General features: G+C 48.7%; 1 protein-coding gene across 11 annotated transcripts in view; it reads right to left on the reverse strand.

The window, feature by feature from the left end:
• LRRC7 (leucine rich repeat containing 7) overlaps positions 1-25447 on the reverse strand; it is a 102900-nt gene that overhangs the window by 4536 nt on the left and 72917 nt on the right. For 4 of the 11 annotated variants that reach the window (XM_063166322.1, XM_063166329.1, XM_063166330.1 and 1 more), the window contains 12 exons: positions 24607-24706; positions 22948-23072; positions 19943-20143; positions 15970-16152; positions 14531-14642; positions 14147-14327; positions 11610-13290; positions 9807-9956; positions 6363-6482; positions 4599-4817; positions 2447-2539; positions 674-748 (listed from right to left, as the gene is read on the reverse strand). In XM_063166322.1, the coding sequence (XP_063022392.1) occupies positions 674-748; positions 2447-2539; positions 4599-4817; positions 6363-6482; positions 9807-9956; positions 11610-13290; positions 14147-14327; positions 14531-14642; positions 15970-16152; positions 19943-20143; positions 22948-23072; positions 24607-24706 (3240 nt within the window). Of the gene's footprint in view, positions 1-673; positions 749-2446; positions 2540-4598; positions 4818-6362; positions 6483-9806; positions 9957-11609; positions 13291-14146; positions 14328-14530; positions 14643-15969; positions 16153-19942; positions 20144-22947; positions 23073-24606; positions 24707-25447 lie in introns of those variants that run through there. The other 7 variants (XM_063166323.1, XM_063166325.1, XM_063166326.1 and 4 more) reach the window with 7 other exon arrangements.

Genomic DNA, 25447 nt, shown 5'->3' on the forward strand with positions numbered 1-25447 from the left:
TGTGGGACGGCTTTGGGGCTGGGCTGGGGGCTCCACGGAGTGATTTCACCCCCACTGAATCAGGCTGTGACTCTGGGACGGCTCTGGGCTCTGACCATGCTGAAAGCCTCAACACAATAAAACACCTTTCCTCTGGGAAAGAGGAATCCAAATTCCAGGCCGGGAGGATTCCAAATGCACCGACAGCTGCACCAAGATGAGGCATTAATGGAATCCCAGAGTTCTGCCCTGTGGGATGGGAGGGATCCAGAGGGAGATCCTGGGGCAGAGTGTGGGGACAGTGGGCCAAGGCCGGGGGGAGATGGATCCGAGCCCCAGCTGGTGGCACAGACAGGGACAGGCTCCAGAGGGAGGATCTGCCTGGAGAATCTGGAATGAGGTGCTGAGGGGGACAAAGGGGAACGGCTGGGGCTGATCAGGGTCCTGACACAGGCTCCAGCTGCACCAAGGGAAATACAGGTTGGGTATCAGGAAAAAGCTTTTTCCAGAAAGGTGATAAAGTTCTGGAACGGCTGCCCAGGGAGGTGGCGGCCACCAGGGCAAAGAGTGCTTTGGGCACCAGCTGTAAATCACCACTGAAGTCCCCAGAACGCCACAGCAGCTCAGCCCTGCTGCAAACACACCCCGTGTGCTCCCAGGCTGGGCTCTGAGCCCAGCACCCCCACATCCCTACCTGCAGGATTTTGTCTCCGGGCTGGAGCAGGCTGGAGGCGGGGCCGTCAGGCTGAACCCTAGTAACAAAGATACCCTATAAGTCAGAAGTAACACAGGTTAGGATGCTTTCTCCAAGAACTACATCCCAAAAAACACGGGGCTCCCTCCCTGGCTGGGGCCTGGGGGCTCTGCACGCCCTGGAGAGGGGCTGACACCAAACTGGTTTATTTGTTTGCTATCAAACTCCAGTCTGGGGGTGGAGCAGCTCCCTGGGACCTTCAGCACTTATCAATAATTGTGGGTCATCTTATGTCACAGACATATTTTCTGAAAAATCCTTTGCTAGGATTTTTTCTCCTGAGAAGCCTCAGAGGAAAAGAAAAACAATGATTATCTGCTGCTGTGGAATGCAACAGGTGCATCTGTGATTGGTCCTTGTGAGTTGTTTCTACTTGATGACCAATCACAGGTCCAGCTGTGCTGGGACTCAGCAGTCACAAGATTTTATTATCATTCCTTTCTATTCTTTTCAAGCCTTCTGATGAAATCCTTTCTTCTATTCTTTTAGTATATAATTTTCTTTTAATATAATATATATCATAAAATAATAAATCAGTCTTCTGAAACACGGAGCCACATTCTCATCTCTTCCCTCATCCTGGGACCCCTGTGAACACCACCACAATCTTACACTAAAATCCACATCACAAAGAAAGTCCAGTGTGAACAGGGCAGGAGTGGCAGCTTGTCAGGAGGGAAATTAAAATGGAGCAAGTGTTAATTATTGGAACAATGTGTATCATAATCAACACAGCAATCTTTGCACAGCTTCAATTTCATTATCTGAAATATTTATGGAAGTTCCCACTGTCCCTGCAACGTGAATCCAGTATTATCCAAGAACATCAGCTCCAGGCATGCGTTCAAGGCCTCCTTTCCAACAAACTCCAGTCAGTTCCACGGCACCAAACACAAACCCACAGGGGTAAGAGTCCACTTCCCACTCCTACAGCCCCGGCAGCTGGGACTCAGCACACCTTGGAGTTTTCGCGGCCTCTTTCTATTGCAAATCGATTTATCTGAAACGTGCAATTCCCAGAATGAGCCCTGAGTGTCCCTGGCCACCACCAGGTGTCAGTTTTAACTCCCAGAACAGGAGACATCTGCTGCCATGGGGTCTGTAAGGATCCAGGGACTTCCAGGCTGCTTTTATTGGACACAGCAGCTACAAACCCTGGAATTTCAGCCTCAGGGGATGATACTGTACTTTAGTATAGTAAATATAATATAATATAATATAATATAATATAATATAATATAATATAATATAATATAATATAATATAATATAATATAATATAATATAATATAATATAATATAATATAATATAATATAATATAATATAATATAATATAATATAATATAATATAATATAATATATACTCTAATTAATTTACTAAAAATTTAATTGGGGTCTAAGGCAACTCTTAAAAAGTGAGAGAGACAATTCTCCAGAAAACAGCCCAAAAAATTGTTTTATCCAGGGAATATGGGCCAGACACTCATGGGATTGATGCTTGATTCCCTCATCTTCTTTAACTGGGAAAACAAGCAAACAACACTCTGCCAAAATAAGCAAACAACAAAAAAATCCACCCAAGAACAAAGCTAAGAATGGGGAAAAAAAATCTTTCAATTACACCAACAGAGAGGCACAAACATCCCCTCCTGTTCTTTGCCTCCACTCTGTGACCTCAGACCAGGAGCAGGGAGAGAGGAATTTCACACTTACCTTATCAGAAGGTTTGAATGGATTTCCTTGTCCACTTATTCCACCACTGATACTAAAGCCAAGGCCAGGATTCTTCTCTATCCTCACACAAAACTAGGCAGGAAAAACAGGGGTGTCAGCACTGCACCCTGCCCCAGGCAGGCACCTCCTGCCCTCACATCCCATTTCCCTGGAGGAGCTGAGCCCCTGCACTCCACAAGATGGGAAAAGCCACTGGAATATTGCTAAAACATAGAAATATTACAAAACTATAAAATATATAAGCTGGAAGAACTGGCAGTATTTTCCCACACTGCATCGATACCATAACATTCCCTGTGGTTCACGGATTTTTGCATGGATTTTAATGTTCTCTTTTCAGGGAGGAAAAAACCCCCTCAGATTAATGAAAGAGAAGTTCACCCTGGCCAGGTTTTTCACTAAAACGTTGGGATAAACCCATCGGTGAGGCTTTGCCTGGTGCAATTTTATTTTCCCAGGAGGAGCCAGATGTGCAGCACCCCTGGGACAAGTGCCTGTGCCAGGCTGGGGCACTGGGGCAGCAGCTGGGCTGTGCTGGGCAGAGCAGGGTGCCCCCAGAGCCCTGCCCTGCTGGCCCTGAATGGGGTCACTGGGCAAAGGGCAGAGGCTGAAAATGAACTCAGTCTGACCCAGGACTGCCCAGGGACCTCAGTTCCAAACGGTGGCACTGGGTCATACTGGGAGAAAATGGGTACCGGTGGCTGGTGCTGGGCAAGGGATGGACCCAGCCTGTCCCCAGCCCAACCAGAGCTCCCCTAGACACACCAGAGCTCTCCCAGCCCAACCAGAGCTCCCCTAGACACACCAGAGCTCTCCCAGTCCAACCAGAGCTCCCCTAGACACACCAGAGCTCTCCCAGTCCAGCCAGAGCTCTCCCAGTCCAACCAGAGCTCCTCTAGACACACCAGAGCTCTCCCAGCCCAACCAGAGCTCCCCTAGACACACCAGAGCTCTCCCAGTCCAACCAGAGCTCCCCTAGACACACCAGAGCTCCCCTGGACACACCAGAGCTCTCCCAGTCCAGCCAGAGCTCCCCTAGACACATCAGAGCTCTCCCAGTCCAACCAGAGCTCCCCTAGACACACCAGAGCTCTCCCAGTCCAACCAAAGCTCTCCCAGTCCCAGCTCCTCTGGACTCCCCGGCCCAGCTCCCCCACTCCTGCCCAGGGTTCCCTCTCCCGTGGGCACTTTGGAGGAGCCCTCTGGGATTTTTGGCGCCCAGGAGCTGCCCCGTGCCCCCCCAGTGTCACCGTGACATTTTATGAAAAATCCCTTCACCAGGATTTCTTCTCCTGGGAAGCTGGGAAGCTTCAGCTTCTCCCTGTCTTGCTGCTCTGGAATGTGACTTGGACAATGGCTTTCCCAGCACGTGAGTTGTTTTAACCTAATGACCAATCCCAGTCCCAGCTGTGTCGGGACCCTGGTGAGTCACGGGATTTTATTCTTCATTCTTTGCTAGCCTTCTGTATGTATCTTTTATCTTTCTTTAGTATAGTTTTAGTATATAATTTCTTATAATAAATATATAATAAAGATTAATATTATAATATTAATAATACTATAACATCAAATAGAATATTATTAACGAATATCTTAATTATTAACGCATTCTATTTACTATATATTATATATTAAATATTAAGAAATATATATTTTTATATTAATAAATATAATGTAATATAACAAATATCATATAATATTATATATAATGTATAATATAATATAATATAGCATAATATAAATATTAGAAAAATTATAACTATACATTATAAAGATACAATATATATAATTATATATTACTATATATAATAAATATATATTTATTATATATATTCATATTTATTATAGATTTTATATTATAATATATAATTATATTTTATAATATAAAATATATAATAAATATGAATACATAATTAAGAATATAATATAATATAATATAATATAATATAATATAATATAATATAATATAATATAATATAATATAATATAATATAATATAATATAATATAATATAATATAATATAATATAACATCAGCCCTCTGAGAACCTGGAGCCAATTTCTCATCTCTCACCTCGTCCTGGTACCTCACCACACCACAGCCCGGGCTGTGCCCATGCCCCCAGTCTCACCTGCTCCTGGTAGGCGTCGGTGCTGCGCTGGCCCTTGGTCTGGATGAGGCACCGCTGGGGCTGGGGGGCCCGGGAGCCCTGCGAGGACGGGATCTGGATGGGCAGCGGGGGCTGGTACTGCTGGATGGTCACCTTGTTCATGCCGCCCTCGTACTGCTGCTCCCGGCTCCGGTGCTGCAGGCTCTGCGAGCCCATCAGCGTCTGGATGTGGCTACCTGCCTGTGGGCGAGCAGCGCGTCAGGGACAGCCTGCCCCGGAGCCCCGCTCCCTGCTCTGACCCGGCCCCGGCTCCCGAGCCCCGCTCCCTGCTCTGACCCGGTCCCGTCCCCCGAGCCCCGCTCCCTGCTCTGACCCGGCTCCGGAGCCCCGCTCCCTGCTCTGACCCGGTCCCGTCCCCCGAGCCCCGCTCCCTGCTCTGACCCGGCCCCCGAGCCCCGCTCCCTGCTCTCACCCGGCGTTTCCCCCTGCAGCCGGGAAATGCGGGGTTCTGGCTCTGCTCATCCCCTTTTCCCTCAGATCAGGGGACAAAAACTCGGCTGTTGGGCCAGCTCCATCCCTCAGCATCAGTTTCCCTCCTCCTCCTGTGTCTGCAGGCATCTCTGGGAGCAATGGCTTTTGTTTCCACCCCCAGCAGCCTTCCTGCACTCAGGCATCCCTGGCTGCATCTCCAAGGACAAAGCTTGGAGCAGCAGGAGCTCCTTGGGATGCTCCTCTGTGCATGGTGGTGTCACTCACTGCCGGGACTTCAGGAGGGATCTCCTGACAGCGATCCCTGTGATTATCCTGGCCCATCCCTGCAGCTCCTCCTCCAACAGGGCCGTGAGGATTCTCCAGTCTCCAGCTTTATGGTCAGAGCACTGCTGAGCAGGGCTGGGGCTGGGAGGGGCAGCCAGGAGCTCCAAGCACTGGAATTCAGTGTCCACCACCACAGAAGCACCAGAAAGTGACCCTTTTCCAGGGAGTTTAACAGCAAAAGGCTGTGCCTGTGCAGGGCTGGGCTGGAGCCATCCCACCCCTCATGCTGTTTGTGGACTGAGCATCATCCCTGGGGTGAAACCTTGGGATGAGACCCTGCAGGAGAAGCCCTGCCCAGCTCCCTGTGCCCACTGCCCACAGCAGAACCAGAGCACACAAAGGGCTGATGCCTCAGGGTTTGGCTTTTATATTTTCAGATTCTGTGCTGTTTTAGTGTGTGGGTCTGGGCCTCACACAGGGGATGGTGAGCTGTGTGCACAGAGCAGGGAGACAAAACAATTCCTGCTCCAGCTGGGCACCAAGGACAAATGACCCAAATCTCAGCCCAGGAGCACAAACCCCGTGGGCTGGAGAGAGAAAAACAAGCAGGGTGGGACTGCCTGGGCTAAAGCTGGGATGGGACAATGAACTGCAAGGTGCAAATGGAGCAGAACTGATCCCAGGGACAGAGCCCGTGCCCGGCCGTGCATTTTGGGGCCATTTTGGTTCATCTTGGGTGCAGCCCTGGCTGGGCTCTGGTGCAGCCCAAGGTGGATCCATGGAGGAGATGCTGTGAATAAATCCCTGCTTTATTCTGGGACTCTGCTCTAGGGCAGCCTGCACAAGGCATCAGGGCCTCAATCAAACACTGCCCTCAATCACAGCAATTCCCGCTTTCAGGGTTGGAGCAGCCACGGGTGCTGCCCAGAGTTGTTCTGCTGCCCCCAGGGCTGTCCCCATTGCTGTCCTGCTGTCCCCATTGCTGTCCTGCTGTCCCCAGGCTGTCCCATGCCTGCTGTCCCCCCTTACCTTCTTGGTGACGGTGTCGGGGGGCACGTCCCGCCGGCCCAGCGGGTAGGGGTTCCAGGGGCTGCCCACGGCCACCTCGTCCTGCCCGTTGTCCAGGAGGCTGCTCTGCTGCGACGGGGTCTGTTCACAAAGGCAGGGCAGCCCTTAGTCACCAGCACAAACCCCCCACACGCAGCCACAACAGCCCAGCCACGCGCACGGCGCCCGGCCTGCCCAGCGCTCGCCAACGCGGCGGCACCGGGGGCTCTCGGGGGGCAAGCAGCGGGGCTTGAGGGGCTCAGGACAGAAATAACGAGAATAATGAATGGTGAGAGAGAAGAGAAAACTCATTGGACGGGACTCGTTACTTTCAGAAAAACGGGTTTTGGTGAAATTCCAATGTTTAAAGAGCCTGGCGTTAACTCTGGAGTTAGGATTTGCTCCCTGCTCATTCCAGCAGCAGGAAGTTTGTGGGAAGGATTTGCCACCAAGGCAAAGGAGCTGTTTGTGTTTTCTGCAGCAAACATTCCCTGCTGGCAGTGCTGAGGCTGGGCTGGCTCTGTGTGCAGCTCCCAGAACCTCCTGCCTTGTGCCAGGGACAATTTTTGTACAATATTGACCTGGAATTCAATGTTTGCCTCATCATGAATGGTCACAACACACAGGGACTCTCCTGTTCCATGTTTCTTCCTTGTCACTTTTCCCCCTGGTTGTTTCATTCTTGTTTTTAAGCTTTGGAGGGCGTTTGGACTTTTCCTGCCCCACCCTGAGTTTCCATTGTCTGTCCCTCTATTTCTCCATCATCACTGGGAGTTTTCCTAACACCTTTTGGGTGTCAGACTTCCCAAAATTCCAGCACTGTCCTGCCACTGACAGCACCTGGCACACTTCAGTGCTTATTGATTAATGGGAATCTGCAAAGGAGCAAAAAATGTCTGTTCTTCCCCTCTGCCATTCCAGGCATCTCTTCTCCAGCTTTGGGTAAAAAACATAAGAAATCAGGATACACTTCTCTAGATGGATGAAGGAATGAATCAAATTTGCTTTGAAATGTGAAAGGTGGGAATTTTTCCATTAAAAACTGTTTTTAGACAGAAGTTGAAAAGTAAATAGAAGGAAATTATGATTTAAATCACATCTCTGACGTGAAGTGATTATTTAAAATGAAAAGAAACTTCCATTATAATTCTTCCATCATTCAAGAAATCCTCTAGAAAAATAATTGAATTTGTGATTTTCCTTCTATGAAAAAACCACTAGAAAAAACATTTCCCCAGTTTAAAGCCCAGGATCTCCTTGCAGAGCTTTCTTTACCCTGATTAAAAATAGAAAAATGGCAAAATGAGCAATTTCCTCCAGAGCTGCCCTGGGAATCTGGTCACATCTTGAGGGATCCATTTATGGGCCTCTCTGGGTGTCCTCCGAGATTCCCAAGCAAGGTGGGAATTCCCATTCTCAGAATGGGCTGCACCAAACCATGAGCTTTTAAAACTTTTCACTGGCAGCCAAAAGTAGAAATTATCCCTCTGGAGAGAGCTGGGCCTGACCTGCAGAGGGGAATTCGTACTCCACAGGTAAAAGGGAAAATGCAGAGAGTGCTCTCAGCTTCCTCCAGAAACAGGGAAACCCTGGGATTTCATTTGCTGCAGCAAAAGGAATTTGACCCCAAAATTGTGGCCGTTTTCTGAGCTGGGACAGGCTGCAACCCAGCTCCACTTCCAGGAAACGTGGGGAAAAGAGGAAATGCAGCACTTCCCACATTTTCTGCAGGGGCAGATCGATGTCATGAACATTTTCAAGGCAATTCATTGTTAAGGTTGGTTTCCTGACAGCCAGAGCTCACTCATTACTCTCTTGAATCCAGGCCACGGGAAGGAGGGAGCAGAAGAGGCAAGGATTAAACTGCTGTGGCCTGGATTCTTTAGGAAATGCAAATTCTGTGGAAGGTGTGAAGCAATAAAATTCAACAACACTAAATATACACAGCATTTTTCCAACAGTCATTTCCCCCTGCAGTGACCTTTCCCAACAATCATTTCCCCAAACAGTACAGTGAGAGAACAACCCCTCAGTGCAGTTCAGCATCACAGTTTCTATGGACATGGAGCAATGGAATGCTGGTGAGAGAGAAAAGCAGAATAACCCACGTCAGACCACACCCCAGAATAGATCACAGAGCAGATTCCTGGGTTTCCTCAGACATCCATCATTAATATCCACATTCACCTACAGCCTGGAACCCTGGCAGCGCCCAAACCACCTCACTCCCAACGCGTGGAGGGAGCCAGCACCTCTCTCTGGGGTTGATGGGTTTTGCCCAATGGACTTTTCCAGGGACAGGCGACAAGTACCTGAGCAGACAGACAGGTCTGGGAAGCAAAGACAACACTGGGGTGTCCCTGCCCAGCACACACACCCAGAGGGATCCCCTGGGAGCCCCCCGCCCCACCACAGAGCAGCACAGACCCAGAGCAGCACGGGGGACACGGATGGAGGTGACAGGAGATGGAGGGCTGGGGACACTGGGGAAGGCCTGGCACAGCTCCCCCTGCCCTGGATTGCTGGGAATTCCAGCTGGAGGTGGGCAAGGGGAGCAGGGCTGAGCTCTGGGCCAGCTCCTGCTGCTGCTGCATCGTCCTGCTCTCCTCAAACCCCTGGATCTGAGCTCTCAACCCTTGGGAGGCTCCTTTGGGAATTGCTGTTCCACAGGGGCCAGCCTGGCCATTCCCAGCACAGATGGAACACTGGGACCTGGGCTCTGCTGCCCTTTCATCACTCACAGAGTTGCTGCTGATTTGTCCCCTCAGCTCCTGCGCCAGGGCAGGGAGAGGCTGAGCTATGTCCATCCCTCAGGATGCAGGGAAAGCTCTCAGCATCCCTCCCTGGCATTGAGAATCCTGCAGGAATGACCCTCTCTGCCTTGTCCTGTGTGCCTCTCCCTTCAGATATTCCTTGGGAATACATGGTTTTGTATGTCTGTACTAGTCAACAATATATACATAATAAATATAAGATAAACAGTAAATAATTGAGGGAAATACTCTCTTTTTTAGGCGTTACTTGAAGTTTGAAATGGGTTTGGGTGTGGTACCGTGTTCAAAACCCATCAGGAATTACAGCACACCCAATTATTGCTCAGATATTGAAATCCCTGTCTCCTGGAGCCTGTATAACATTTCCACGCCCGTTTTTCTAGGATCAAACAGTCCCAGAGCAAACCATGTTCCCCACTGAGCAAATGGCAGCGCTGGCGTGTGTGAGGAGAGCAGGAGAGCAGGAATGACAGCCAGGGAGCCCAGAATCCAAAAAGCAAGGCCAGCAAGGGGCAGAGCCGCGTCCCTGCCAGCCCTGCTTTGTGGAGTGGGCATCCTCAAAGCAGGAGGAAGAGGCAGAAGCTAAACCAGGAGGAAGCAAGGATCATTAATTAACCGGGAATGCCGGCAATGCTGGCTAGCCCATACTTACTTTCGGTAGAGGTAGCTCTTGAAGCATTTGGTTTTCAAATTTAGATTTAGGCTGCAAGTTTAAAGTCATGCTTCGGCCGGCATGCATGGCTGAAACCCCTCCAGAGTGCAGCATGCCAAGGCTAACTGTGTGGTGTTTGTAAGCAGCGCTCTGAGTAGAGGAAACAACCACGGGACACATATGAACACACATGCTCAGAATTAAGTCTCACACATACATGGTTAAGTTCACAGAGTTTTAGTTTAAGCCAACAAACAGTCCCGAGTCTCGAGAGCTCCTCCAGGCATGCACTGGTCACACACAGCGAGTACATTGCTCCTCGTACAGAAAATGGGCACCAGAGAGGACTTCCACGCTGACAGCACAAGGGGGTGGTGGGATCTGCACTTCGCCTCGTACCAATCTCGCTTTTGCAAAAAAAAATGGCCAAATTCGGGGTGGGCTGCGCAGCCAGGGCTGTGCCTGGCGGGGAGGAGCGAGCCCTGCTCCCCAAAAACCTGGTTGGGCAGGGCAGGGCAGGGCAGGGCAGGGACACGGGTGCTGTGCCCACCCCAGGGACAGGGGCTGCTCTCCAGTGTTCCCATCAGCCCAGCCCAGCCCAGCCCAGCTCAGCTCAGCTCCTTGGAGCTCTGCACCCAGCAGGAACCACCTCGCAGGGCTTAGGGACAGACACCGGTGCCAGCTTTCCAGGGTTAAACCCTGGAACTCTTCATACATGTTGTAAGCCAAGTGTAAAGGTGTTCCTTAAGTCAGCAACACCTGGCAAGGGTTTGTTTGCGCCAGGAAGGGCCCTGCTCAGGGTGCACTGCTTCCTCTGGGTGGGAGGCAGTTCCCAGTGGGTTTACACAGCACAAGGAAAAGAGCTGAGGGAGGAAAACGCTTTGGCCTTGGAGCCCCTTTTTGAAGTTTCCCCATTTGATCCTTAAGGATAATTTAATATCATGGAAGGTAAGGAGAATATTAACACCAAACTCAGGAGGCTCTAGCATAAAGCATATATGGACACATTTGGCAATGACCCCTTATGCATTTCACCACAGGAATTTGTCACAACCACTTCAAATCACGGAGTAAATAGGATTCATGGATTAGGTCATTAAATAGGTAATGATTGAATCATGCACTAAAGTACCCTTTGGATAGAAGGCAAATCAGCATAACTTCCTACAGCTAAAAGGAGTGATGATCACATTCCCATCAGAACCGTGGCAGTGGATACCCAGGGATATTTCTCAGTTATAGACACTTGTAAGCCCACTGCACTAACAGTGACACCAGAGCTAAAATACATTTTATTACTTATTCTCTTTTTCCTTTATTCCCTTTTACTGCCAAGATGTGCCCAGCACCTCTCCAAGCTCTCGGTCCTTACTGACCTGGTGCCTCCAGCAGCGCTTCCACGGGCAGGGGAGAACCTCAGGGATCCTCCTGATTTTGGGCAGAGCTGCAGGAGTCACCAGCCCAGTGACAGAGCCCCTGGATTCACCCAGGGTTCAGAATCACCGCCCCAGTGACTGCCCCAAGGAACGGCACCGGCGTGGGGCCTCTGGGTTCACCCAGCACCTGGAGCCTCCGCCCCGGCGGCCGTCCCGAGGGGCACCGTCAGTGAGGAGCCTCTGGATTTTCTGGGGTCCCTCACTCCAGCCGAGCACCCCCAGGGCCCTCGGCGGGCCGGTCCCCCTGACACCAACGGCAGGAATTTCATCCCTGGGAATTCTGGTGGTCACCACTGCACGTGCAAATCGTTTGACAGAGCGAAACACACAACTAAAGGCATTAATTGCAGAGAAATGCCAAACATACCCTGTCTAACCTTCTAGCTTCTATATGTCTAAGTAGCTGTTGTCTCCAGTCAGCGGGCATTTTAGCACAGCTCTCATTTCCCTTCCCAGGGGGAGGCCTCGGCTTTATATCACTGCTATCGGAAGGCTTGTCGCCATAGTTACCCAAGTTATAGTCTGACGGAATCTTTTCCAGCAGAGCTGCCATGGTGGGCCTCGCTGAGACCGGCCGCGTTTGGGCCGTGCCGTAGCTCTCTGTGCTGTAGCTTCGTGCCGACAGGGGCCTCCTTTGCGTGAGGTTTTTAACTGGGAAGCTCCCAGTCTGGGCTTTCACTTCCTGGTAGGAAGGGTGCTCGTCTTCGTAGCGCCCGTTGCGCTTGAGGAACTGGGCCTCGGGCACGGCCATGCTGCCCTGGCGCTCCGGGGCGCCGCGGAACGGGGCCCGGCCGTACCTGTCCGCCCCGGGGGGCAGCTCCTGGGGCTCGCCCACCCTGCGGAACACCGACATCTCCGCCGAGCTGACCAGAGAATCTGCCCTGCGCAGGAAGCCGGGGCGCGTGGCCGGGCCGGTGAACGGGGTGGCCGCCGGCTCCTCGCCCACCGAGGGCTGCGAGAAGGAGAACATGGGCTCCACGGGCGCGTAGCCGCGGTAGCCCCGCGGGCTCACCAGCTCCTGGGGCAAGCTCTTGGCCGGCTGGGGCAGGTACTCGGCGTTGAGCTGGAAGGGCGGCAGGAGCCGCTTGTCGGCCGGGAGCTCCACGGCGCCCTGGGGGTTGAAGCTTTGGTCGAACTGATAAACCTTCTTGGTGACCGACGCCTTGTGCTGCGGCTGCACCTTGACGCTGCCGTAGGTCAGCAGCTCGTCATCCAGCATGGGCACGGACTGGCTGCGGGACATGCTCAGCACGCCGTGCTCCGGGCCCAGCAGCTTGTCCACCCTCTCGTGGGGGCCCACGGTGTCGTTCCCGGATGCATAGTTTTCCAGGGGGATGTTGTACACCTTGTACGCACCGATGTCGATCTCGTCGATGCTCTGCGACTTCTTAAACTTGTTCGTTTTTAAATCCCTCATCATGGGGGAGAGCCGCTCCGTGCTCTTGCTGATGGAGATGACGTTTTTGGAAGGGTCCGGGCGACAGTGCACGTGGGAATAGACGTTTGTGAGGCTCCTGTTAGCGTTGGGGTCGTGGTATTCCCATGGGATTCCTGGAGTGAAAGTGCTCGTCATTTCGGGAGACTCCTTGACGTGATCTTTCCGCTCGGGCAAAGGGCTGGTGTTGGGGGTGCTTTCCAGTTTGGAAGGAAAAGCTGTCCTGTCTTCAAAAGGACTGGGAGTTCTGGTCCAATTTTGCCAAGGGTTGGGAGGAGGCACTTCAGAGTCGTGTGTGTTTCTGAGCGCGGGCTGCTCCAGCTCCAGGGGGATGCCCACGATCCTGTCCTGCCGGATCAGCGGCCGGCGCCCATGGGCGGAGGAGCTCCTGGATTTGGTGCTGAGCAGGGGGTTGGTGCCGGCGTTCTCTGCCGCGCTCTCCTCGGCCACGAATCCCGTGTTGTCGTAGTGGGAGCCGTCGTTCCAGCTGTCGGCGAAGGCGTCGCTCAGCGGGCGCCGCTCCGGGCGCGCCGGGACGGTCCCGGCCGGAGCCGCTTCCCGCTGGCTCAGCAATGGCTTGGTCTCCAGGGGCTGTGGGAACGACTGGGCCAGCCTGCAAAGACAAGAGAGGGGAACAAGATCAAATGTCCTCTGTCCCGGCATGCCAGTGCTCATTGTCCTTGGAAAGCAGCTCGGCTTTGGGATCGCACCGGGAGACTCCGGGGATGCTTAGCACGGAATGTTCCCAGCTGGAAGGGCCCCAACAAGGATCACTGAGTCCGGGAATCAAACCTGCCCCCTCGGTGGTTTTAGCACCGCCTGAGCTACTCTCAAGCTGTTGGGAGCTCCGTGGATGCTGTGCCACTGGCACGGGAACGGTGGCAGCAGGTTTCTGCCCCGAAGCACAGGCTCTGTCAGGGCACACACAGAGAAGCTAAGAAGTCACTCAGAGGCCTGGCTGGCTCCATGCTGCATTCCCAGAAATCCTGCTGAACAGACTTTCCTGCTGTAAAAATAACGGATGATTGCAGCAGAAGGTTTCCCCACTTTTTAACCAGACACCACAGGCGGTTTTTTTGCCTGTTCCCAGCCAGCTCTTTAAGGGGCAGAGCTGTGGAGGGAACAATGTGAGGGGGTTTAGGGCAGGCACAGGCTGGTCCTGGAATGTGTCCAGTGCAGCTTATGGCTCTCCAAGAACCTTTTTGGAGGTCCAGGGCAGAGGGAGCTGGGACAGCAATAATAGGACACCAACAGCTGCAGCTCCATCTCCAGGAGCATTAATACCTGGAGATGGCACAGAGCTGAACCCACCAGCTGTGGGATTATGGAATATGGAGGGTGGCCATCTCTGCACAGCCAACAAGGGACAAAAACGTGGATTTTTAAACCCAAACGCCCTAACAGGGTCGCTCTGTGGGCCCAGAGGGGACAAAAGGGAGGCAGAAGCTGTGTCAGGAAAGATGTCACACCTGTTCCCCCACAAAGAGTTATTCACTGCTTCTTTAGCCGTGGTCTGCAGGGAGCCCATTTTTACGTGCGCGTTGGAGGACCCTGAGGAAGCCTGGGAAGGGGAATAGTCTGAGTAAGTGCCTGAGGAAACGCTGTTATTCAGACAATGGATCTTATCTGCTTCAGACTCATCTGTCGACTCTGAAACAAAACACAGCAAACGCTTTCAGGGGCGGCACTCGGGATCGGAACACCAGAAAATCACATTTTAACTGAAATCTGTTATTGCATTGCATTGGGCTGTACTGATACGTGCACAAATGCCCACAGGCTACGGTTTACAAGCAGAGGCGGCACATCCCCATCACAAGGTTTCATCTCAAAGGCTGCAAATCCATCAGTACCTTTCTTGTCTTTACCCAGCAGGACGAGTTTGGGCGGGTAGAGCGGCGTCTCGGGCATGGACGGACGGAGCTCCCCTATCCTCATCTCGCTGGCGGGGTGTCCAAAGGCATCCTGAGGGACACAACGAGGCACAGTGAGCACAGGCAACAGCAGCACCTCGACCTGCAGCACACAAACAGCTCACAGCCTGCTCCTCGAGATCATCAAACACCCCAAACCCACCACACGGGCAGTGCAGTGCAGGAGATTCCAATTTGTCAGCAGAGAGTTCTAATTAATCCTCCTCAAAATTAGGGTGATGTGCTCGTTATGAAAATGTGGACAAACCAGATGGAACTTGCAAGATACATCAAGGCCCTGTAAACATTTTTGATGAAGTCAAGGTCGCCAAAAATGCTGCCAGCAGAGAGAAACAAACACTAATTGAGTGTAAACAATTGGTATTTCAGAGGGAGGATTCCTCGCTCAGTTATTTCTGGTGAGTCCTTCCAGAGATTCAGCTGTCCCTGGAGCTGTACTTAATTAAAATGGCTTTGTCTCTGAGGGGTTTGTGGCTAAATTAAAATTATTTGGATTTAATAAACTTCTGCCTGAGGGTTCAGCACACCTGACCTTCACACAGGCCCTGCAAGAGAACGTGTGCTGAAAATAACCCCAGTTAAACTGGGGGAGGAAAGTGGGACTTGTTCTTAGAAAGAGAAATTTTAAATTAGGGCAGTTAAGCCCTTAGGGTGGCTGGGAGGGAATGAAGGCACCAATGGGAATTTTGGGGCTTTTCTCATCCCCGCAGAAAGCTCAGAGATGAGGAAGGGTGGGGGGACAGGGATGGGTGACACAGGAGGGTCTCTGTACAGGTTGTGAAGGATCTCCAGTGAGTTTGGAGAGGGAAGGCCAGAGGGAGAGATGTAATAATTAGAGAAACAATTTAAGCTGGAGTAGCCAAACCAAATTTGCATTGCTAGAATGTTTAATGCTACAAGGTTTAAAACATTTTCTTGTTTTCACTTACAAGAAGGAAACTTTCAGGGGTTTGCTGCCATCAAATACCTTTTTTAGTGACAGAAATTTGTAGAAGCATTTGCCATGTGATTTATCCTTGGAGAATTTAGTTCTGTTTGCACCACAGCCATTTCAAACCCTCTGTATCTGATGTTCTGCTGGAGGCAGGACCTTCTCAGAAAGAGCCATCCTCAGTTTAATCAACGCCCTCAGGGCTGATATTTAAGGCAGTTCCATGGTGACTCCCACATGGAGTGACCCAGCCCTCCCTTCCCCATGCAGAGGATTCCCCTGGTGCTCCACAGGTGCCCAGTGCCCTTTCCCAGTGCAGCAGGACCAGCTGGTGGGAGCCCAGAGCTGGGGGCAGTGTGGGTGCAGAGCAGCCAGAGGGTGAAGTTCTCCACCTGAGCAGCCCAGGTGTGCCCAGGTGTGCCTGTACCTGTGAGCCTTGGGCTCTGTGTGGGTGCAGAGCAGAGCACAAGGTGAGTCTCTCCACCTGAGCCTGTACCTCTGAGCCTTGGGCTCTCTCCTCCCTGCCCGGGGCCTCCAGAGGTGATTTCGGGCTGAGCTCAGGGTCAGGCTGGGGGCTCTTGGGGGGCTCTTTGGTTTCTTTAGCTTGGACCTGGAATCCCAATATTGTGCCATGAAACTTTCAGGAGTTTTAAGCTCAAACTTCCCTCCCCTTGCTGGAAGAGAGGAAGATTCAGCAGTTCCATTTTTGACAAGATGGTGAACTTCAGCTGCATGAAATTCCCTATTCTATAGGATTTTCCTTTTCTTTTTATCCCCCAGCCCAGCTATCCAAGAAAAACCAATGCACTTTTGAAAGAACCACTGTGGCATTTGTGAATCTGCCATGAATGTGTGAAATACGCTGTAAAAACCCCAAATCATGATCCATTTAATTCCACTCTCTTTAGGAGGACCTTTTTCTTACAAGCTGAAGAACAAAAAGGTCACTAATAGGAAGAAAATTGCAAGGAGAAAGGGAAGAGATAAATGCAGTTGTGTTGAGTAGGTGCCTGGAGATTATTCCTCAGGATTTATTCCTCAGGATTAACTGGGGAAGGATGCAGGAAGAGGGCATAGAACTGTGGTGAGGAGAAAATTCCTGGTACAAACCATTAAAACAACTGGCAAGAGAAATATCACCAAATATTCAGGCTGAGGACACAAGAACGTTAAATTATAAACATTAAATTAAATTATAATCCAGAGGGACAGAATGTTTGGAATGCTCAGACTCCTGGAATCTGCCTGGAGCAGCCCAGGGCTCTGGGAAGGCATGAGGCAGAGGAAATGTGGGATATTCTCAATGCAAACCCGTCAGGAACAGGAACTGTAAAGACCTGACTTGCTGATTTTGATACTCCTCATTGTTTCTCATGGAAAGGCAGCACAACTCCCTGAATAATCCCAGACTCCTCTTTGGCCAAAACTCACATCTTCCAGAAAGAATTAGAATGATGAGGAGGTTTGTTTTAACTGATGATTAATCAAGACATTGTTTGCTTATTGTGAATGGAGGTGAAGGATGTACAGTGGATTTGACATGCAGCTCCTCATTCCAGATGCTCCCTTTCATTATTTAGAAACAGTTTCTGAAGAGACACGTGCAAATTAATTGCAGGAAAAGCCAAAAGAGATCAGAAACCAGCTTATCTGAGGATGAAAAGTGAGCAGTGCACCTGAAATTCAATTACCTGGGATCAGAAACTGCCTTCAGCCTTTAGCTACATCACAACACACCTGCAATTTCAAAGTGCACTTTAACTCGAGGCTTGAGTTTGTCTGCTAATTATCTGCAAAGCAAATGGAGCTTAATTATGTTTTATTTAATGGGTTACAACTGAAATCAGGCCAATATTGTTCGCTAACCCATTCACACTCTGCCTACACTTCCCGCGTGCTTTATCCTGTGCAGGAAGCCAAGGAGAGGGAAATGTGTCTGCACCACCCTGATTGGAGCTGAAACCCCCCCTAATGTCTGGGAAGGACAAGATCATCCCTTTTCTTTCCTTCAGCTGCTGGAATAGCCGTGCTACGCTCCTGACTCCATCCCAGGGAAACTGAAATCTGGAAAAGTTCCCCCCTCACAGCTCAGGAGCTGAAATCTCATCTCTGCTGGGGACAGGGGGAGCTCCCAGCTCTGCAGGGAGGGAGCTGCTCTCCCATTTTTCAGTGGCACCTCAGGAGTCACCCTGGGCTCTGGCTGCGGCAGCTCAGCTCCTTCTGCAGAGTTCTGGGAGCTCCCTGCACGCACACAGCCCCAGGGATGTGTCCCCAGCTGCACCCCATGTTTGTGGTGCCACTGCCATCTCCTCCTCCCTGGCGATGGATGCGTTCCCTGGCTCTGCCAGCTCCCAGGACCCTGCTGGGGCTCAGCTCTCTGGGGCGCTCATGTTTTCATTGAAAAAAATTAACATTATTTTAACAATTATTAACAAGCCACTGATTTCTGGACACCAAACAGCTAAAACCTCTGCCCGGCCACATGGATCAAATTCCAGGTGGAAACACGTAGGGATAATGAAAACCCACAGAAAGCTGTTGAGAATACTCAAGTTCAAATGATAGATTATACAAAATAAATTCTATATATTCAGCAACAAGAGCAGAATGTCAAGACTCGTGGCCTGAGTCACCAGCTGGTTCAAGGACCAGATTTACACAGTGAGAATTTAATGAGTAAAAAGGAATCGTGGTGGAATTGAAGATTTCAGATTTAGATGGAAACATGAGTGATTTAACTTAGCTATTTTAGTTGAAATTAAATATTTAACTTCAATATTTTAGTCCTAATTGAAATCGTGCCTAGAGTTGAAGTCTTCTGAATCCAGCTTGAAGAGAAAACTTTGGGGGATTATTTTTTTAAGGAATGAAAATGTTTGACTGCAAATAAAAGACAGCACTGAGAGAGCAGCTCCAGCTGACTGTGTAATATTTGTGCCAAAGCCATGGACATCTGAGGGAGAACAATTCCTACCCTCAGGACTGGCTGCAGACAAGGATGTTTCAAGGACAAGGAGTTTATCACAACGGTCAGATAACAAAGGAGCGAAAAAGAAGGAAAATATTTTTCCTCATTTATTTCTTTTCAGCATTAAAGCTTTGCAAAGGCTTCCAGGAATGCTGGCATTCCTGCAGGCCTCTCCAAGCTTTTCATCTCACATGGGAAGGGATTCCCCTCCTTTGGTGGGGTGAGAGAACCAAGCTCCAGCAGGGCTGTAGGATTTAGGAATTCAGCTTTTAGGGACTAATCCTGGGGCTGAATTTGTTCTTGTGCTTGGCAAACACTCCAGGGAGAGCTGGATTCTGCAGCTCACAGCATCCAGGGCTGCTCCCTGCACAGGAAAGAGCCCTCCTGCTGCCTTCATTAACCCTGGGCAGGGTTAATTGGATTCCTGCTCCTGGCAATAATCCCAAGGGCAGAACCTCCTGGCACACAGGGCCAGAGAGACCCAAGGAGTCTCTAACAGATTAAATGGGATGGGATGGAAATGGTACCTGGGCCCATCCTCCTGTTACGTGCCAACCTCACACCATTGAAATTGAAGAGTGCTAGGAGAAATCCATAGCAAAATTCCCAGCTGGGGAGATCTCAACCCAAAAGTTCAGCAGCATTGGGAAAAGCAGCAACTCAGTCTAAAACTGGACGAAACTCAGCAGCTCAATCTAAACCTGAGTGCAACCCAGCAGCTCAACATCAAACTTTACAGATGGAACGTCACCGTCACATTTTCTGAAAAATCCCTTCACCAGGATTTCTTCTCCTGGGAAGCTGAGAAGCCTCAGAGAAAAAGGAAAACAATATTCTCCCATTTGCTTCTCCTGTGTTTTGCTGCTTTGGAATGTGGTTGGAGATTGTTTATCCAACACGTGAATTGTTTTGACTTAATGCCCAATCACGGTCAGGCTGTGTCAGACTCTGAGGAGAGAATCACGAGTTTTTAATTAGCATCTTGTTAAGGATCCTTCTGTAAGGATCCTTTCTCTATTCTTTAGTATAGTTTTAGGATAGCATTCTTTTATATAAAATAATAAATTAGCCTTCTAAGAGCATGGAGTCAGATTCATCATTTCCTCCTTCATCCTGGGGACCCAGCAAATGCCACAATCCCCACCAACCATGGGAATGCCTTCCCAAAAATCCCCCTGGGAGGGTGGGATTCTGCTGTGGCCAGGGGTTGTTTGTGCTGATTGTGTGTCAGTAAGGATCCCAAATGGATTTATTTCTTCTCCCCCGCGGAACCCCCGGAACAGCAACTGTTCAACTGCCAGGCCCTGCGCAAGCTGAGCATCCCCGACAACGACCTGAGGTTCCCAGTGGATCAAACCATCCTTTGGGGATCCAAAACCACAAAAAAAAAGCATCTGTAATTCTGGAGAGGAGCAAGGGTGCTTGCCAGTACCTCCACGGAGATCTCCTTGGGGGTCAGGGGCCACTTGTGCTCGTACTTGTCCTTGCCCGTGGGGTCGGTGCTGGCGGCGGGCGCCGCGCTCTCGGGCCGCACGCCCAGGCTGGGTTTGCTCACCAGGTTCTGCACTGACTTCACCATGTTCTTCAGGTCCTCGGGGTAGGGCGTGGGGTAACGCTTGAGGTTTATCTCCACCTGAGCAGCCGGGGAAGGAGGAGGCAGGGTTAGGAATGGAGGCAGGAATGCAGGATGGAAGCAGAGCGCAAAGGAAAGCCTGGTTGGGGTTCGGGGCTGAGGGCGCTTCCCTTGAGGTTTGGGTGATCTGTCTGGGGAGTTTGAGGGGTTCAGGACTGAAATTTGCTCATTCCCTCTTTGGCAGCATCAAATGCAATCCCAGCGCCATAAAATAGGGATAGGAATGGTTCCCTGCAAGCCCATCTCTCCCCCTGGGAGGGTGTTGGTAGCTCTGCACTTTGCTGACACATCCCCTCACACCCTCCCAAACAGCCCTGCTGTAAATGCAGAATTAATTCAGCCACGCTCCTGTACTCAATTAATGTGAATTATGGCTGGCAGCTGAGAGCAGAGCTGCTCCTCTGGGAGCCATTGCCTCCTGGAGATGGATGATGCTCACACCCAGCCGGGTGTCTGGGGCTCTTTCTCTTCTCTCACAGACCCAGAGCTCTCCAGGGAGTGCCCAAGGCCTGACTGAGCTCTGGCTGACTGACAGACACACAGATTTCCTGGAAAACCCCACTGATCTGAACTCCCAGCTTTCCCAGAGCGTGTCAGGGTGACGAGGCTGGGAAACTTCAAATTCCTGCTGGTGATAAAGGATCTGGAGTTTAATATTGTTTAGGTTCCACTGTTTTATTGTTTAATAATAGTTTTTTTCCACTTTTCTTTAAAAAGGTATTTTCTCCTGAACTGGTTGGAGGAGAGGCCAATTGAATCTGCTTTTCTAGAGGAACCCCTTTAGGGGTTCACTCCCAAATTTGCCCTAAACCAGGACAATCACACAGCAGCTTCTACCTCGTGGTGTAGGTGAGCTGGTTTGAATAGCTCCTGTCAGAGCTGCAGGATTTAAATTCCCAACGAGCAGGAAAACCACAGTTTTGGGTTTAGCTGGAAATGGTCTGTCCATAGGAATATTTCAGAGGCAAAAGCATGATTGATTTGGTAAATAAAACTGTGTCAAGTGCTGGCATCCAGATCCGAACCAGGAGAGAATAAACGTCAGGGGGTAGAAGAGAAAATGTTAAAATCTGTGAGTGGGATGTCACTTTTGATAAAGAATTCCAGCAGGAAAAGGACAGATGCAGTCTGGAAAGCAGCACTGAAAGCTCTGCTTCAATTCTGGCTGAATGCAATGGTGTTTAGGGGTGGCCCAATGAGGCACTTGGTGTCTCCCAGAGCTCAGGCCGTGGTGTGAGGGCAAGGCACAGAGCAAATCCTCAGGAATTCCAGCAGGGAGGAGGGACTGGAGGCTGGGATGGCACAGACAACCCCAAACTGGGACTGCAGCAGGAGTTTCCCCTCCCTGGGAGTGTTAATATCGCACAGCCAAACTCCTGCAGCTCTGCGGGGGGACAGCACCAGCAGTGGGATGCAGATCTTTCCCTGACGGATCCACATTCCCCGTCCCAGAGGAAATCTGGACTCCCTGCCAGGCCCATTCCAGGGCTACATCAAAAGCAGCCTGACCCTGAAGAGAGAATTTTCAGAGTTCAAAATCCGTGATGGAAAAAAGCTATTGAACAATCCCAATTATCAAATCAATTTTAACATCTGTCTGGCTGAAAGTTCAGTTTCCTGATGAAAAGTGAAAACTTTTTCTGCTGTTATGAAATGCTGCAGTGTTGGTGGTTACTGCCTGTTGAGAATTTATATTTATTTAAATTTATCTCTTGAAGCTCTGGTGGAACTGCTAAAAACGTTCATGTTGAAACCTCCAGCCATGTCACCCCCAGGGAAAATTCTGATAAAAGTTGTGGAACAACAGAAAACTTCCCCAGATGCTGTTTTCCATGCGTGACCGATAAACCTGCAGTTCATCCAGGGTAAAATTCCACTTTAATCTATTTATTGTAAGGTGAAGGCTGCTTTTGGCTTCATTTCCTGTTTCACTAAAGGAGAAGACTCCATTAGCTCTGGGCACAGGAGCTGGAGAGAAATTCCCAACTGGGAAAAATATTGGAAAGAAAAATGAAGAATTTCCACCAAGTTTTCAATGGGGTGTTAAAATGCTATTGACAAGAGAACTGTTAATTTGAGAAGTAAAATCGAATTTAAACTCCTCAGATGATTTTATCTCTGACCTTACATTTTACCCTGGGCGTTCTACCACAGTAAGAAATCTGCAGGGTTCAAGTGTGGGATAATTCCTTGATATTATTCAAGAAAGAGAGATTTCCATGGCAGGTAAAGGCTGACAGGTTTGAAAATATCCTCCTGACAATGCAGCTGATTGAGGGATTGATGGAGAGCTCTGCAGTGACTTTAATTTCACAAAACTGGGGGAGGAAATTCATGCTTTGAACTTCATTTTTCACAGATTATGCCCTTTCCACTGCACCTTCCATGAGGCTGCAAAGCCCTTGTTGACTTTTGCTTGGAGAGGAATATGGGATCCCCTGTGGGATTCAAATATTCCTGAAAAAGCAGTGGTTGACAGTAATTCTGTAAAAATTAATAGAATAGAATAGAATAGAATAGAATAGAATAGAATAGAATAGAATAGAATAGAATAGAATAGAATAGAATAGAATAGAATAGAATAGAAGAGAATAGAATGGAATAGAATAGAATAGAATGGAATGGAATAGAATATATAACATATAATCTGTAAATAAAGTTGGACAGTAATTCTGTCTCAATTCCCTTTGGGACAGAGCAGGAATCTGATATTAAAACCCAAACCCAGCTCATTTCAGGACCTGCATATTGAACCCTGCCCATTCACAAAAAGTGAATCCCAGAATAAATCCAGCAGCACTCACCTTGACTTTCCCTGGATTCTCCTCCTCTTCCTTCTTGTCCTCAAACTCAAAGGCCACAGTCATCCTCTGCTGCCTCTGCTCCTCCCAGAGAGTGGGGTTAAAGCTGTCACTGTCTGACTGGAAATCTGCAGGGAATGGGAGAGGGAGCCGGGAATGAGCCAAATGGATTTTCCTGCTTCGTCACCCGGGTCATTGTTTGGAAACTGAGAAACCACTGCAGGGTTGTGAATAAAAGTGGGATCAGAGTGGTGGAAAGCAGCACCAGGGCTTGGGGCAGCCCTGGAGCAGAGGGGCAGGGTGAAAATGGCAATTTGGTGGAGCAAAGTCTGAATCCAGCCCAGTTTGGGAGCTCTGAGCCCCCACCCCATGGAGATGGGCATTCCCAGCTCCTGCCTGGAGCCAGCAGTTCCTGGGGTGTGCACACCCAGAGCTGGGCTCTGACTGCTCCTGCAAAGCCTCTCTGGAAATAAAAGGGGTTCAGGAAACGCCGGGGTGAAAGGGTTAGTCAGAAAATGTCAGTCTGAAAATGTAAATCAGAAAGTGTGAGTCTGAAAATGTAAATTAGAGAATGTCAACGAGAAAATGTGAATCAGAGAATGTCAGTCTGAAATTGTGAATTAGAAAATGTCAGTGTGAAATGTCAATAAATCAGAAACCGTGAATCAGAAAATGTCAGTCTGAAATTGTGAATCAGAAAATGTCAATGTAAAAATGTAAATCAGGGAATGTCAGTCTGAAAGTATGAATCTGAAACTGTAAATCAGAAAATGTCAGTCTGGAAGTGTAAATCTGAAATTGTAAAACAGAAAATGTCCATGTGAAAATGTTAGTCTGAAATTGTAAATCAGAAAATATCAGTGTGAAATTGTAAATCAGAAAGTGCCAATCAGAAAATGTCAATGTGAAAATGTAAATGGGAAAATGTCAATCTGAAAACATAAATCAGAAAACATCAGTCTGAAAGTGTAAATCTGGAAGTGACAATCAGAAATATCAGACTGAAAGCGTAAATCTGAGAGTGTAAATCAGAAATGTCCGTGTGAAAGTGCAAATCTGAAATTGTCAATCAGAAATATCAGACTGAAAGGGTAAATCCGAGAGTGTCAATCAGAAATGTCCATCTGAAAGTGTCAATCAGAAATGTCAGTGTGAAAGCATAAATCTGAGAGTGTCAGTCAGAAATGTCAGTGTGAAAGTGTCAATCTGAGAGTGTCAGTCAGAAATGTCAGTGTCAAAGTGTAAATCTCAGAGTGTCAGTCAGAAATGTCAGTGTGAAAGTGTAAATCTGAGAGTGTAAATCAGAAGTGTCAGTGTGAAAGCGCAAACTCTGAGAGTATAAATCAGAAATGTCAGTGTGAAAGTGCAAATCTGAAATTGTCAATCAGAAATATCAGACTGAAAGTGTCAATCAGAAATGTCAGTGTGAAAGTGTCAATCTCAGAGTGTCAGTCAGAAATGTCAGTGTCAAAGTGTCAATCTCAGAGTGTCAGTCAGAAGTGTCAGTGTGAAAGTGTCAGTCTCAGAGTGTCAGTCAGAAGTGTCAGTGTGGCAGCCCAGGAATGCCCGGATCCATGCCGTGGGCCAGGCCAGGGTGTCCCCGTGGCCGTGGGGTGTCAGAGGGGCAGGCTCAGCCCAGGCCCCCCGAGCTCGGGGTTGTACCTTCGTCGCTGCGGGGCTGCTGCGGGAACATGTAGTTGGTGAGCACGCGCTGCTTGGTCTCGGGGTGCGCCTCCGTCTGCAGCGGGATCAGCGCCTTGGACTGCGGGAGAGGGAGCGCACGGCGTGAGGAGAACAATGACAGCAACAGCAACAATAATTGCAGCAATAATAACAATGATAACAACAACAATAACGAGGACAACCAGAAGAGCCAGAACAACAACAACAATAATAACAACAAGAACAGCCAGAACAACCAGAATAATAGTAGTAGTAGTAGTGGTAGTAACAACAACAACAACAACAATGAGGTAACAACAAAATAACAACAATAATGGGATACTGATAATAGTAATAATAATAATAATAATAACAATAACAATATAATCAATAATAAGAATAATATCAATAATAACAACAACAACAAGAACAACCAGAACAATTGTAATAATAATAATAATAATAATAACAATAATAATAATAATAATAGTAGTAGTAGTAGTAGTAAAAATAATCAATAATACAATATAATATTAATAATCTATTATTATTAATAACAATGACAATAATGTATTAATGCTATTAACATTATATTCTAATATAACATTACAATAATAATAAATTATTATTATTATTATTATTATTAACAACGTGAAAATAACAACAACAACAATAATAATGGGATAATGGTAATAGTAATAGGAACAATAACAACAACAATAATATCAACAATAATAACAATAATAAACCACCAACAAAAATAATAATGGGATAATGATGACAGCAATAATAAAAAATAACAATAACATCAACAATAAGAACAATAACAACAATAATGAGA

This window comes from Melospiza melodia, chromosome 11, assembly GCF_035770615.1.
Source record: "Melospiza melodia melodia isolate bMelMel2 chromosome 11, bMelMel2.pri, whole genome shotgun sequence".
In the NCBI taxonomy this organism is placed as follows: Eukaryota; Metazoa; Chordata; class Aves; order Passeriformes; family Passerellidae; genus Melospiza; species Melospiza melodia.